Source organism: Mercenaria mercenaria, chromosome 1, assembly GCF_021730395.1.
Source record: "Mercenaria mercenaria strain notata chromosome 1, MADL_Memer_1, whole genome shotgun sequence".
Lineage (NCBI taxonomy): Eukaryota > Metazoa > Mollusca > Bivalvia > Venerida > Veneridae > Mercenaria > Mercenaria mercenaria.
In genome coordinates this window covers 81,993,076-82,008,884 of record NC_069361.1, presented here as the reverse complement: position 1 = coordinate 82,008,884, position 15,809 = coordinate 81,993,076, and the positions used below count along the sequence as shown (strand labels likewise).

The 15,809-nt window shown below is 35.4% G+C and overlaps 1 protein-coding gene across 4 annotated transcripts in view; it reads right to left on the bottom strand.

The window, feature by feature from the left end:
• Positions 1-349: 349 nt before the first annotated feature.
• The window catches only part of LOC123532311 (thyrotropin receptor-like), a 79,035-nt gene continuing 63,575 nt past the window's right edge, over positions 350-15,809 (bottom strand). For all 4 annotated transcript variants that reach the window (XM_053552504.1, XM_045313722.2, XM_053552512.1 and 1 more), the window contains exons 2-9: positions 12,643-12,714; positions 10,650-10,736; positions 9,442-9,516; positions 7,706-7,795; positions 7,076-7,144; positions 6,693-6,761; positions 3,674-3,748; positions 350-3,252 (exon numbers count right to left, since the gene is read on the bottom strand). In XM_053552504.1, the coding sequence (XP_053408479.1) occupies positions 816-3,252; positions 3,674-3,748; positions 6,693-6,761; positions 7,076-7,144; positions 7,706-7,795; positions 9,442-9,516; positions 10,650-10,736; positions 12,643-12,714 (2,974 nt within the window). In that variant the 3' untranslated portion in view covers positions 350-815. The remainder of the gene's footprint in view (positions 3,253-3,673; positions 3,749-6,692; positions 6,762-7,075; positions 7,145-7,705; positions 7,796-9,441; positions 9,517-10,649; positions 10,737-12,642; positions 12,715-15,809) is intronic.

Sequence of the window (15,809 nt, the reverse complement as noted above, 5' to 3'; positions counted from 1 at the left end):
AGCACATTTATTTAATTTCTAACACGTTTAGATAAATATGTCGTCAAATATTAACAGAATCGATTCATTTCTTAACTTGTACATATTACAACTTTTTACATATATATCTGAATGTTTCGCAGTATTTACTGAGTGGTAGATATTAAAGTTTGTTCTAAAGTATTATCTAATATCAAGCAACACTTAATTTTTTGTAAGACATAACAGGATTTGTTCACCATTTCGTGATTTCCTACCCTATGATGAAAGGCGTTTTTTTTTGCTAATAATACATATTTATGCGTATTGCTGCGACTTCTTAGAATTAGGTTAAGGTTGTAAAATCAGTTAAAAAGATATCTTTGCCTGTTCAAATTCTGTTGACATTTTACTACATTTTTGTATCTAAAACATTTTCTTCTAAACATACGACAAATTTTATAAATATATTAATTGTAATATATGAGATATTGCAAGAAATGTTGAAAAGGCGTTATAGGTTTTGCTGAGTGTATGTCTAAAGGAAATTTAAGATGCTTGCGTAGAAAATCGAAAATGTAAATGTCAAGCTTGTTTATAGCAGATATATTTCTGTACATCATTTTTTTGTAGTGTGACACTATATGGAATCAGTTTCTATAAAAACTTTGTAGTTCCCGATGTTAAATACCATTTTATCGGTATAAAATTCACTTGATACAATGACTATTACACATGGTAGGTTTCATCTGGCCAGTTTGTATTCATTCACCACTCATTCACAAAATAATGTGACTTAAACACGAGAAGTATTTACATTTTATTATGTCTGTCGTCTTTCGTTTGCCATCCATCTCTTATACATCGCCAGACATCATTTCAGTGTTCTTTTCCTCGTAATCGCAAGTTCTGTCTATCTGCGTATTTGCCAGCAAACGCATTTCATTCGTCTCATCTAGGCTGCTCAGCGAAGGGCTTCGACGAAATCTAGATCTAAGTTCATGAAAGGTACTATTTACAGGTTTACTTAATGATTTTATTAAAACTTTGTTGTCTCCGTTTTTAGAGACTGTTTCTTCCCGTATAGCGCGTTGATATGCATCGCTTTCATCTAAATCAGCTGACACTGTGTAACAATTTTGTTGAGAGAAACTTACATCTTCGTCCACGGGAAAAACAGGATACGAATTTTTTGAATCTATCACCGATGTTTCAATATCTTTATCTTTCACCATATTTCTCTGTTCAAGGCAGTCCTTCCGTATCTGCCAAACGTCGTCTTGAGAATGTGAGTTGTCACTGACATATGTTGTATCAGTACTGCTACTGAAAAATGTGTCTATACTAGCTCTTGTTCTTGAATGATGTTTATCTGGTAGTTTCTTAGCATTTAATGAAACATAATCGCTTACGCTACGGATGTACCTCGGATTAGGTGGTTTCTGCATTTCATTGGACTCACTGTTATCCCATGAGTCTAAAATGACATCTTCTCCCGCCAGCATCGGTTCTTTATTGGCAAATTCGGCAGCCCGATCAATGTGGCTCTTTCTTTCTATAAATGGTTGGGCCTCTGACGACTCGCGATGACTTGGGTGAACTTTTGGTATACCATTTACACAGTACTTTGAATTTTGATTAGTTCCGCTTATATGTGTTAGAACCGACTCAGAACGTCTATGTATTCGATGTGAAGTTGAGTCTTTGTGCCCACGCGAGTTAGATAAAGTTCTTGATGTCATAGTACCACGGTACATATTAGCCCTTTCAACACAAATTCCAAACTTCCCTAATAAAATGAAAACATCCTTCCTAAACTGCTTAGTTAGGATCGCATATAGAAATGGGTTTGCACAAGAATTAAGCGGATAAAAGAACACAAGTAAAATTTTTGAGTTAGTGATATCAATAAGCGGCACCCCAGCGGATGCCGTAAGTCCAAAAAAAGCAATTGGTGCCCAACAAGCAAAATTTGTGAAAACTAATAATGACATGCGTTTTGCTATTGTGGCATCGTTGCTTCTACGGGTACTTGCACTGCCCTTCACTTTTAAAAACATACTGATGTAACAAAAACAGATAGCAAGGAACATAATGCCGTTCATGATCAGAAGTGACACAATATATCCAATATCGACTCCACTCTCTGCCCTCATTGGGAGGCAAATACTGACATTACCGTAGCTGCTTATTCCAACAAGCGGTAAAAGTGCAAGAACAGAAGCAAATGTATAGCCAAGAATCATAAGTGCAACTGACTGTCTGAGTTTTAATCGTTTGTTAAGATGAATAGCATGGCTAATTGCATACCATCTCTCAAGTGTTAAAATTGTTAATGTAAACACAGATAATTCACTGGAAAACACTGAAAGAAAACCGGCCGCTTGACATCCTCCCTCATTCTGCCATTTAACAGCGTGATTAAAATATTCGCCCAAAGTACGAACATCTATAGAAGCAAGAAGAATTAAGTATACTCCCATAATAAAATCAGCAAACGCTAAATTGCACATAAGAAATTTTGGAACGGTGAATTTTCCACGGCTTGACGTGAGTACGATTAGTACAACGCTATTTCCTAATAAGGCAGCTAGGAGCACAAACCACACAGTAACTCTTAGCCATTCATATCCCATAACATCCTCGCATGGATTAAATGCGTCTGGTTCAGGAGTACATGCAACATTTCTGTTATATATGTAAATTTCTCCACAGTCTGCTCTTTGGGTCAAGTTTTCATTTATAGACACTGTCGACTTATGAAACATTACATTGTGTATTGCTGACCCTACATTTTTGTCATTCATACCGCTAGGTGGTTTAAAATTCCCAAAAAGGTCAGAAGACGAAAAGCCAGTGCCTGATTCAGTGTCTGTATCATTTAACAGTTTTACAATATCTCCGAATCCATCGAAACTTTGACGTTTTTCACGGTTTTGTCGAGATGTTTCTCTGTCCAATATGTCACCGAATTTGTTGATATCTTTCGTATCTGATGGAAGAGATGATGGTTTTAGTATACCTGGAGTAGTGGGCGAAGGGGATGTAGAAAGTGCACATGCTTTGTTGATCATTTCCTGAGCTTGTTTAGCTTTCCAGGCCGAAGGATTTTGTTTTTCTGGATTTATGAAAGCGCAGCAATGATGTGGGTACGTCAGTTCTGCTCGTTCAATTTTTCTGAATTCTAGTACTGATGGAAAATGTTTCAATGAGGGCGTCACTTTAAGGATTAGATGCCGCAATTCACTGAGACCTTTAGTAGGAAGACTTGATATTTTTGTGTGTGACAAGTCACTGAAAATATACAAAAATAACACAAACAGTTATCAAAACTATATATTATATTCAATCATCAAAGAAAAGATTAAAAGGAAAACACTATTTGGTGTTTTTATTTCATCAGTTTTACTAAAGGTGAACAGAGTTAAGGTATTACTATCAGACTATCATAGTATCAACCTTGCGTAAAAGGTTAGTGAAAGAAAAATAGAGAGGCATGTTAACTCAGTCCGTAAAGTTACAGATTTCCATTACAAGGCCCAGGGTTATTACATGTAGTAAGCTATGTCACTCTTTGACATATGTACCTCTGTAGCTTCCTGAATGCCTTACAACACTGATGATATTCTATCACATTTTCTCTACAACAGAGAAATACCCTTCATACCCTTACATGTGATATAGATACAGCGACAAATACGTAAAAAATGCTTACAGTTTATTAAGATGTGTGATGTCATCAAAAGCGTTTTCATCAATATCTTTCAAATCACTGTTCATGTTTAGTGACCTGAAAAAAAATATATTGATAATAGTTATTACTAGTAGCGTGTGTACTGTTAATTGAATAACAAATGTTTTAATGCAATATAATTATATTGATCTTAAGTTTTCTTTATCTACAATGAATGCAGTATTTGACTGTGCTTTCTGCTTAGGTACGTTGGCAACGTCTTCTTTTTGACTACTATACCGACATTTTTGCATTGAGCACAACTCCAATGACTTGAAACTGTATGTGTGTGATCTCTGATCCCTCTAGAACAACCTCTAAGCGCATAGGGCCACTTTTAAAAATGACTGTCCATATTTTCATATATAGAAAGCCATTTTTATTTTAAAAAATAAGACCGGTATTTTAATATACAGATCGCACTTCGATTTGTTTGGACGAAAGTATGTGTACGAAGAGACGTTACTAAAATCAATTGTTTTGAAAGCGTTAACTCTATTCGACGTTTTTGATATGACATAAAAATGAAAACAATACTGAACAAGAGGGCCATGATGGCCCTATATCGCTCACCTGAGTACCACTGCTTTCGCCAAAAACAGAAAGAAAAAATTCTTACAAGGTACAGATATGTCAAAATACACCTAAAAATTGGCGTACCATCCATGTTGTACCACAGGAAAGTGGTCTCAGTTTTTCCCTACAGCCAATAATAAAAAAGTTACTAAATAAGCTATTTATAGTAACATAAAAGGGAAGTAATAAAAAATATATTGTAAGCAAACAAAAGAAGGATCTTCCAAATAAAAACAAGAGCACCGCAAGGCAACGCAAATGCAGAGCAATATTCACATAAAACAAAGTCATATGACCTTTGATCCCCAAGTGTGACCTTGACATTGAATTTAGCCATCCGAAACATGAGCTCTGCACATCCTTTCAATGTGTGAACATTTGTGTCAGGTTTCTCTGAAATTCATTAAGGGGTTCAAAAGGTAACAGAGCGGAAGGGAAATTGCTAACCAACACACAGACAGACAGACAGACGGACACCGAGGCGATAACAAAATACGTCCCTGTGGGCGTATAAAAAAAGAATCGAGATCTTATGGTGATACAAGTTGTGTGCAAGTTTGGTTAAAATCAAATCATAAATGAAGCTGCTATTGTGCAGACAAGGTCAAAATAGCCAATACTGGCCCTTTCAGGGGCCATAACTCTGGAACCCATTATGGGATCTGGCCGGTTCAAGAATGTAACCAAGATCTTTTGGTGACACAAGTTTTGTGCAAGTTTGATTAAATTCAAATCATAAATGAAGCTGCTTTTGTGCAGACAAGCTCAAAATAGCTAATTCCGGCCCTATCAGGGGCCATAACTCTGGAACCCATTAAGGGATCTGGCGGGTTCAAGAAAGGAACCAAGATCTTATGGTGACACAAGTTTTGTGCAAGTTTGGTTAAAATCAAATCATAAATGAAGCTGCTATTGTGCAGACAAGCTCAAAATAGCTAATTTTGACCCCTTCAGTGGCCATAACTCTGGAACCCATAATGGAATCTTGCCAGTTCCAGAAAGAAACAAAGATCTTATGGTGATACAAGTTGTGTGCAAGTTTGGAAAAAATCAAATTATAAATAAAGCTGCTATTGTGAAGACAAGCTCAAAATTGCTAATTTTAGGCCTTTCAGGGACCATAACTCTGGAACCCATAATGGAATCTTGCCAGTTCCAGAAAGGAACCAAGATATAATGGTGATACAAGTTGTGTGCAAGTTTGGTAAAAAACAAATCATACATAAAGCTGCTATTGTGCAGACAAGCTCAAAATAGCTATTTTTGGGCCTTTCAGGGGCCATAACTGTGGAACCCATAAAGGAATCTGGCCAGTTCCAGAAAGGATTCAAGATCTTATGGTGATACAAGTTGTGTGCAAGTTTGGTAAAAATCAAATCATAAATTAGGCTGCTATTGTGCAGACAAGCTCAAAATAGCTAATTTTGGGCCTTTCAGGGGCCATAACTCTGTAACCCATCATGGGATCTGGCCAGTTCCAGAAAGGAACCAAAATCTTATGATGATACAAGGTGTGTGCAAGTTTGGTAAAAATCAAATCATAAATAAAGCTGCTATTGTGCAGACAAGCTCAAAATAGCTTATTTTGGCCTTTTCAGGGGCCATAACTCTGGAACCCATAATGGGATCTGGCCAGTTCAAGAAAGGAACCGAGATCTTATGATGATACAAGCTGTGTGCAGGTTTGGTTAAAATAAAATCATAAATGAAACCACTATCGTGCAGACAAGAAACTGTTGACGGACGCACAGACGGACGGACGGACTCACGGACTGACGACGGACGACGGACGAAGGGCGATCACAAAAGCTCACCTTGTCACTATGTGACAGGTGAGCTAACAAAAGTGATATTGATTGTATTATGCATAGTTGTCCAGTTAGACTGGGACATCTTCGTTTAGAACAATACTTGCGCATTTCCTCATTCCGATTTGGTTCTAAATGAAGAGTGCCAGTTGAATACCGCAAAAATACATATTTTACATTATCGTAAAAGCACAGGTAGAGTTGAATGTAGGGGGCTCTGTGGTCAAGTGGTTAAGGTCGCTGACTCCGAATCACTTTCCCCTTACCAATGTGGATTCGAGCCTCACTTAGTGTGTTGAAAACTTCATGAAGAAAGCCTTGGTTCTACCTATGTGCCCGCCGTGATGAAATAATGCAAGGAGGGGCACCTGGGGTCTTCTACCATCACAGCTGGAAAGTGGGAATATGACCTATAATTGTGTCGGTGCGACATTAAACCCAACATAAAAAGAGGTGGATGTAGATTTTTATATAAAATGGAGTTCATATAAGATTCAAAACATTAAGATGCATTTCTGTCTATAAAATTATTACTTTCCTCTTGATAAATACTTGAACTGAATAAGATTTTATTCGAAAAATACTCGAATATTTGCAAGATAAAATAAGGTACTCACAAACTGACAATCGTGGCGTTTCTGAATGCGTGCGCTTCTATCTTTTTAATTTGGTTCTCTTCTAATTTCCTACAACAACAAGTAATGTGATGTAGTTAAAATATAACTATACAATACTTTCTATCTCCAGAGAGTAATTTCTCTAACCAGTTCATTATTTAGAAAGAATATAGTCTGACGAAACAAATTCAAAGTCAGTCAACACAGTTCAAATAACTTCAAATTATCTGATCCTCCCGTCATGTTCAATTATTTTTATTCAGTGATTTAGCTTTGGACATCACCACTGAAACGAAAAAAGGGCTTCTTTTTTCAATAGCAGTTGGGTACATTTGTGCTGAAAGGGATGTTTACCCTGTGAAAAAGTAATAGGAAGCACTTACAACAAATCAGTTTTGACACCGAAAAAGTCCTCTGTGTGTATTTTGGCGATCCGGTTGTTGTGGAAATCACTGAAAGTGTGTACAAGACGTTAATTAAAAAGTCAGACTAAATAGAGATGCATATCATTGATTAAGTAGAGGGTTACATTAATTACGTTAGGGAAACAAATGTAACGTGTTTCAGTATAGGATGCAAACTGATAAGACATTTATTAAAACCTGAACCAAACTATACGTCAAAGCGTTTCTTCCTAAACGTTAATCAGTCCTATTCACTTTATAAAATATGCATTAATGGCATCTTCTTCTTCTTCACAATTTTCAGGAAACAACCCTTTGATATTTCATATATTTTTCTATACTTTAATGGGTTATATTACATATTTAGACAACAAACAAATTAAGATAGCGGGTGTTCATATGATTACAAAATAGATATATCCGTTATTGGGAGATACTCATAACCTAACAAATCAAAAGATATGTAAAATGTCATATTGATCTGTTTATGTGTAACTGTAACTCAAGTACTCACACGCTATTGGACCGATTTCCGTTTTATATTCTAATGAGAATATTATCGAACCATTTGATTATTGCAATGCTCATTATTATGTAATAAATACTCACATTTCAATCATAATGCCGTTCATATCTGGGTTTAGTGTTCTAAATTGTGACAAATCTGGAACAGCTTTTAGCCCACTCCTGTATATATGTCTGGAATTATAATGAGATTTAAATTTAGTCGTTTCAGCAACTGCACAAGTCATTAATACGACTGTTAGTAAAACTTGTAAGGCTTGCAGTTGGTATAATTGTTCATGGAATTTACAAAAGCAGACGACCCGCCCGCTTAGCTCAGTAGGTAAGAGCGTCGGTCTACGGATCGAGGGGCTGCGAGTTCGATCCTCGGGCGGGGCGCATGTTCTCCGTGACTATTTGATAAACACATTAGTTGTCTGAAATACTTAGTCCTCCACCTTGGACTCATGGGGAATTGGCAGTTACTTGCGGAGAACAGGTTTGTACTGGTACAGAATCAGGAACACTGTTAGGTTAAACTGCCCGCCGTTACATGACTGAAATACTGTTGAAAAACGGCGTTAAACCCAAAACAAACAAACAAACAAAAGCAGACGTTTTTCATTTAAAATTTAAACTATAGTTAAATTGATCAGACACAATTGTATCATAAATACAGTACACACATACAAACAAATATTCAGCCAGTAATTTCTTTCTTATGCTATATATTACACCATATTTTATACTTTTTTTCATTTTAAACACGTTCAAATGTACTTAAGAGGAGCGGTGGTCTGGTGGTTAAGGTGTCGGCGGCTCAACCGGGGGTCGCGGGTTGGAGCCATACTGGGGTCACGATCACACCTTCTCATAAGACACCAGCACTGGCTTTTCAAGGAGGCGAACTCGGGAGTGGTTTAAATAAGCTTGAAGCTTTCATGACAATGAGCTAAAATAAATTAAGTTAAACTAATTGTTCTTTGCTTACACACATGCCTACATAAAGAAAAAGGCAGACTAAGTGCAGATACAAAAATAAACTGTCAATCGAGAAATGTTAGATACAGGCATGTCCAACTACTTTTACATAGCTTTTTATGCTCCGCGAAGGGCGAGCATATAGTTGCCACTTTGTCCGTCCTTCCGTTCGTCCGCCTGTCACACTTTTGTCCGGAGTATAACTTGAGAAGTATTAATGGCATTTGATTAAAACTTCACATAATCATAGAAACCATTAAGACAAAGTGCAATGTTAAAGAATCATTACTCTATCTTACCTAGTTTTTGAATTATCTCCCTTTATTATACAAAATAAGGCTTGTCCGGAGCAGAACTTGAAAAGTATTAACGGCATTTCATTGAAACTTCGCAAAATGATAGTGGCCGTTGACGGAAAGTGCAGTGTTAAAGAACCATAACTCTAATTTAACTAGTTATTTTAATTATCTCCCTTTATTATACAAAAAAAGGCTTTTCCGAAGCATTACTTTAAAAGTATTTATGGCATTTCATTGAAACTTCACAAAATAATAGCGGCCATTGACGAGAAGTGCAGTGTCAAAGAACCATAACTCTACCTTATCTAGTTTTTGAATAATCTCCAATTATTCAATTTTCTTTTTTTTATTATCTCCGTTTTTTTGTTTTTGTTTCTAATACGTTATTCCTCGTATTAGGACAAGCACATGCATCGGAGAGCATCATTCGGTTTTACCGATTCCTTGTTGTTAATAGACAGCCTTGCTTTTTCACGTTCCCGGTACACGCGTAGTAGCACTCTTTTCTGTCAGAATTAATGCTTAATAGCTTTAGTTAATTCTACTTATAATGACACTTACAGTGTTTCAAGATTTTGAAAAGTTGTGAGTACTCCGGAACCAATAGATGTAAGATGTCCGCATCCAATCATTCCCCTGAAACAAGATTTATATTGTAATGCCATGTTATTATATTTTCCTTCTTTTTCCTATGAATAAGATAATATAATCATTTCTTTATAAAATAGGGATTTATGTGGACATGGAATTACAAGGCCTAGCGCTTCGAAACTGACATCAGCAAAATGCAGATTTTTAAGATTTCGACTAACAAGACAAGTCAAAAATCGAATATATTAACAATTAAAGCATTAAGAACAACAACACGCAGAGCTTATATGCCCTTGCTTCTGTGTGTGCGAATGAAGGTTCGAAATATTTGTTTATGTCCGGTAACAGGCAAGGTCAGTTATGTTGTTTCCGTTATTCCTCATAAGGCATTAATAAACTGATATAACTATAAAATCTGCAGGAATTGGTCAAATATTTATATTTCTTGTGACCGAGCAGACAAACCAGTATATAAGCCATGCTAATATAATAAATATAATGTTTATAATATCGTCTAAGCTGTGTTATATATCAAATTAAATACTATCATGAATTGTTTAAACATGTTTATTCCCAGAAATAAAACGCATACCAGTCCATCCGCTAGATTTACCTTTTCGCAAGTCATAAAAGGGTACCAGTTCCAGTGAGGGAAAACATAAATGTGGGATAAAGATTGATCTTTTACTCAAGTGCACTATAAAGAACGACATCGCTGTCTTACAATAGAATGTCAGTATACATTTGTACAATATATCATGGTTGCAAATTGCCAAGCACATATCAAGTACTACTTTTTCACATTTTTCTGATTGATATCTATCCTTGGGTAATAATTGTACTTACTTACTTTGCAAGTCATGAGAAAAAAAGCCTATTCTAAAAATCAATCAAACGTGACCGTTAACATAACTAATAACGCACTGAATATAAATTTATCGAAACAAGACCAATGTATGATGTTAATTTATGACTTTTATATTCGTTTTAACATTATGATATTATAAACGTTTGTACTACAAGGAAATGTACTAGTACAATAAAATATAACAACTCACAAAAATGAAGGAAACCTCTACGAAATTAAATAGATGATATATTGCTTAACTAAATACAGCTCCGATTCGCGGAAATGGAAATCTATGTTATATAACAATTAAAATAAGAATATAACTTACAGTGTTTCTAACCTCGGTAGACCATCAAAGGCCCCTGCCTCAATAGTTTCGAGCTTACATGGTTCAGATGCTGTGTCTCGAAAGAATCTACAAAACAAAATAAAGTCTGGTTGAATGTTTTGCAACTGTATTGGTCAAAATATGAAATACATGAACTATAACGATTGTTTAGACAATGTGACTTGAGATAACATGTAGCTGCTCGTAATTGTATTTGATTTGTTTGTAAATGACATAGTATTGTAAAATACCTCAGCCGTGTCCACAGCAGGTGTCGTATTTACCTTACACAGTATATAGTCTAGGGCAATACTGCTGTAAACAGTACCTATTTAAGTAAAATAACCCAGCACTGAACACTATAGTCTTGATATCAGCCGCGACCGGGAATAGAACCCGGACCATTGACCTTGAAGTGCAATGCGCCACTGATTTCCTCCTAACGTTTTGTTCATTGTTACACATATCTTTTTAATATAACAAAATAATAAGATATATTTAGCACTAGGTGTTATATTATCATGTAAAAACAAACATTAGAAATACTGATTCCAAAAAAAATATTATTAAAATACACTTATTAACTATATTTTGCATTTCTGTTTGTATTGAAATTATGACTTTGCTACTATAAGCAATTGTAAAACGAGCATTGAATAAATTTGCGTACGCAAAAGAAGTTTTCACAATCTCAAATAATTTATCCTGGAACTAAACCAAACAATAAATGAGCCACGCCATGAGAAAACCAACATAGTGGCTTTGCGACCAGCATGGATCTAGACCAGCCTGCGCATCCGCGCAGTCTGGTCAGGATCCATGCTGTTCGCTAACGGGTTCTCTAATTGCAATAGGCTTGGAAAGCGGACAGCATGGATACTGACCAGACTGCGCGGATGCGCAGACTGGACTGGATCCATGCTGGTCGCAAGCCCACTACGTTGGTTTTCTCAAGGCACGGCTCATTTGTAGCAGTAACTTCTCATTGAATTACATAATGATACATAATGATACATCACATAAAAATCCAAGATTTCCAACGATATTAGCAAATCGAAAGCTGCATTTATCAAAAACCCAGTGTATACAAAGAAAGGGCAACATTACATCAAGGCACAATTAGTTTTTTTGCATAGATCAGCGACCTCATATATTGACGAAATAGAATGTATACAGTCATACAAATCGTCCTGTTTTCTGTGGCAATACGTCTACGAAGCTGCCGCTTACAAACATTTTTTACGCAGAGCAATCGTCTTACAATTCATTGTATCACCCAGAGTTAGGGTTAGGGTTAGGGTTAGGTTAGAGTTCACAGAATTTCTGATAGTCACGTGGAAATGCGTAACTTTGTTGACTTTCCTAAATATTTAATGAATCAAATAAATTAACACTATTAACACTATTGTAAAAGCAAGCTTTCCAGAGAAACGGGATAGAACTGGAACTATTTCTGTTTGAGAAATTTCCAGCCGTAAAACAAACATATGAGCCGTGCCATAAAAAACCCAACATAGTGGCTTTGCGACCAGCATGGATCCAGACCAGCCTGCGCATCCGCGCAGTCTGGTCAGGATCCATGCTGTTCGCTTTTAAAGCCTATTGGGATTGGAGAAACCGTTAGCGAACAGCATGGATCCTGACCAGACTGCGCGGATGCGCAGGCTGGTCTGGATCCATGCTGGTCGCAAAGCCACTGTGTTGGTTTTCCCATGGCACGGCTCATATGACTTATGGTCTTGAACATAGTATATAGTTGTTTTTTGTCAGCACGACGTAAAGGTTCTCTGTAATTCTCTGTCAGAATTGCAAATGTGAAAAAATGGATAAATGAAAATAATTGACCTAATCTATATATTTCAAATACATATTCCATCTTGTTCAGACATTCTCTAAGAAAAGCCCACGGTCTTGTAAGAGATGTAGAAACGAAATAGGAAGTAGTAAACACATATATGGATAACACTTTGAATATAATAAAACATAAACTTACAGTTCAGTGAGGAATGGGTATATTGCAAATGCGCCTTTTTGTAAAGTCCGAATATTCGTACCACTGAAGTACCTGGAAATGAATAGAAAAATTAAGTATAAGAAAAAGGTGCGCCCATTTTATCTTCTGGTTCCATTATTGACACCGGTTGTTAAGAAAGACGGGAACCAATAAAACTATCACAATACTATCAACTTAAATCAAAATCAAACAAAGACATAAAATAAAACAATAATACAAAATAGTCAAATAATAGTGATAGATAAATCAGACAGTCAAGACATGTTTACATGACATATTCCTTTGTAGATATTCGAAAGCGCTTCTCGCAAAACCAATAAGAAAACCAAAGTGGAGGAAATATTTTCTTCAAATCACTTCTTTATAAATATGTTTGCTAGGTCAGTTGTAATCGGGAAGTGTAAAATTGATTTACAATGTAAAAATATGTATACAGTAGCGTTCACAATAGCCTATATCACGCAATGTTATTGTGATAGAATTTCCTAAACTTATTTACGTCAATCAAATTGTTGAAGTAGTTGAAAGAAATCGGAACGAATAGTGTTATTTGAAACGTACTATTAGGCAACATGTAGAATAATATAGCTGGCAAACCATATTTCTTCCGCTAATATCATCAAATATTTCAAGGGTTTAGATTTTGTCATCTGACTAATCTGATTTCAAGAAATTAATAAAGTTATTTCCACCTTTAAAATCACCCTCAGGACAAAATGCCATTAGCTTTTAGGGGTTATCAGGGATCTGTATATTTGCACATACACATTGGACATCTCATTTCAAAGCTCACTTTCAAAGATTGAAAGTATATTTTACGACTGCTGGCTTATTTCAGTTCGTATATTACAATTGTTTATAGTTTTCAAGAGCCATGTACATACAAAAGGAAACTGCGAAAGTTCATCAAGTACAAGTAATGGTAAAACCTTTTAGTAGTTATGTTTACTAATATTTAACACGCACAACACATTTTTATATAACAATGTTCAGTGGATTGTCAGGACTTAGTTAGCAGCCAGCCATGAATAAAAACGTATTATTTTGCATATTAACCATTTCAACGTAACGTAAATTACATCTAGAATGTCATCTCGTTTCATTCTTCTCTATAAAGAAATTCTCGTACTTCAATAATTTGCCATTTAGACATTATTTGTGGTAAAAACCTGAAACATTGCCGATGCACTGGATCAGCCAGCTACTAATGGAACTTGAAATTAGGCTGCCAAAGTTAATACAAACTTTCACATCAGATACGTATAGTTTCGTCTTTTTCGAATTACCCAACAGACAAGATAGCTTTATAAGGAAACAAATGAAAAGACCTATATTTTCACCATAGCGCAGTCTTTCACAGGTAAGTTAGACCTCACACGCCGATATAAATTCATTTCAAGAGAACATTTTGTAATGACAATTGAATAGTAACCCTTAACATGCTGGACACGTCTTTGCGACCAGTTCAGATCATGATCAGCCTTCGCATCCATGCAGTCGGATGATGATCTGCACTGTTCTCCATTCAGTCAGTATCTTTTTGGTAAGCACTCCTTTCAGTAGTTAATGGTACTGTCCAAATTTAAAGATGGATAAGTTCATTATAGAAATTAAGCAGGGTAAGGGTTAAAGAATGATATATCTTTTCCGAAGACTTTTTGTCATGTATTATTAATTTTAACGTAGCAATAACAACACTATCATACTTAACACTTTACACAGACGATAGAACTATAAAATGCGCCATTGTTTTGAAAATAGACTTAATTCTGTATTCATGTGTTGAACTCAGTTGGTAAACTTTTCATCAATTTATCTCTAGTACACACCATTTTAGCTCATACATTATGCTTAGATCTTAATTTTGCATACTGGAATTGTAAAGCACCTGCGCCTTTTACTGCTATTTATAGTTTCCCGGTAGTAATGATTATCCAATTCCTAATTTCAGCATGTTGTATGTTACATAGAAATAGTTATAATTGTCTAATAGAATTTAGCAAAGTAGTCTTGATGGCTTATCACCGAATGTTCCTGATGTTAAGGTTTATTTGACACATAAATCTTGCACTTTGACAAATACAATGTTGCAGAACATTATAATATAAGGCATCTTTAAAATTGCTGATGTAAGAAAAGACAACATACGTGACGTTTAGTACATCGTATTTCGTGCCTACATGTATATTACCAAAACGTGTGTTGTTAAACAATTATATAACTCTAAAGGTTAGCGCAAGTGAGGATAATTCAAAACTAGGCAAAACGATACCTTCAGAAGGTGTAATTTAAATTTACATTTGAAATGTTTTGGTGACATTTCACATGCACGAGGAATATTAAGTTATCTGGCATAAAGGAAAGAAAAAACACGCAATATATAAAAACGTGTGGATGCCCATTGACCTAAAAATAATTCATCTGACCTTTTTCTTTAGAAACTGAAGCTGTTTTATACACAAAAAAGTGTCTTTTCAATATGTTTATAATGCAAAAACATCATTTTTTTTTTCATTTACAATTGTGAAGAATGACACTTTTAAAGGATAGACTTCGTGATCTTGTGCTTTCAAAAATGGATCTGTATAATACATGAAGGCTTTTACATGTCAATACTCTAATTATCTATTAGAAGCTTTTTAATAAGATATTTGTTTTCGTTGATAATTTCGTTTTTCTTTCGAAAACAAAACATTGACGTGTTTTACTTTAATTCAAATTCTCATGGATTCCAAGTCAACAGGGAATTCACAAGGCATGGAGTAATTGTATTAGCACTTCCTTGTAGTCTTTTAATAAAGGAAAATGACGGGATTGTAGAGAGAGGTTTGGTCTCGTTTATAGTTACATCATACTTTGAATCAACTTTGATAATTATTAATGATAAGGTGTCGTAATTACCTTCGAGTAAAACTTAGTTTTATACGCTAACAGGATCACAATGCAGACTATAGCAGAACACAGATTCATAAAGAGTTACGACATGAAGCAAAAATATGCAGTTCAGACAAACAAGTTACATTTGACTGATCATGAAACAACATTGCGTATGAAACACCCACTCTTGTGAGATTCTTGTTAAGTCATTGGCAATATAAAGTAGAAGGAGAATCGTAAAAAATGGTTGGTAATAAATGTTTCAATAA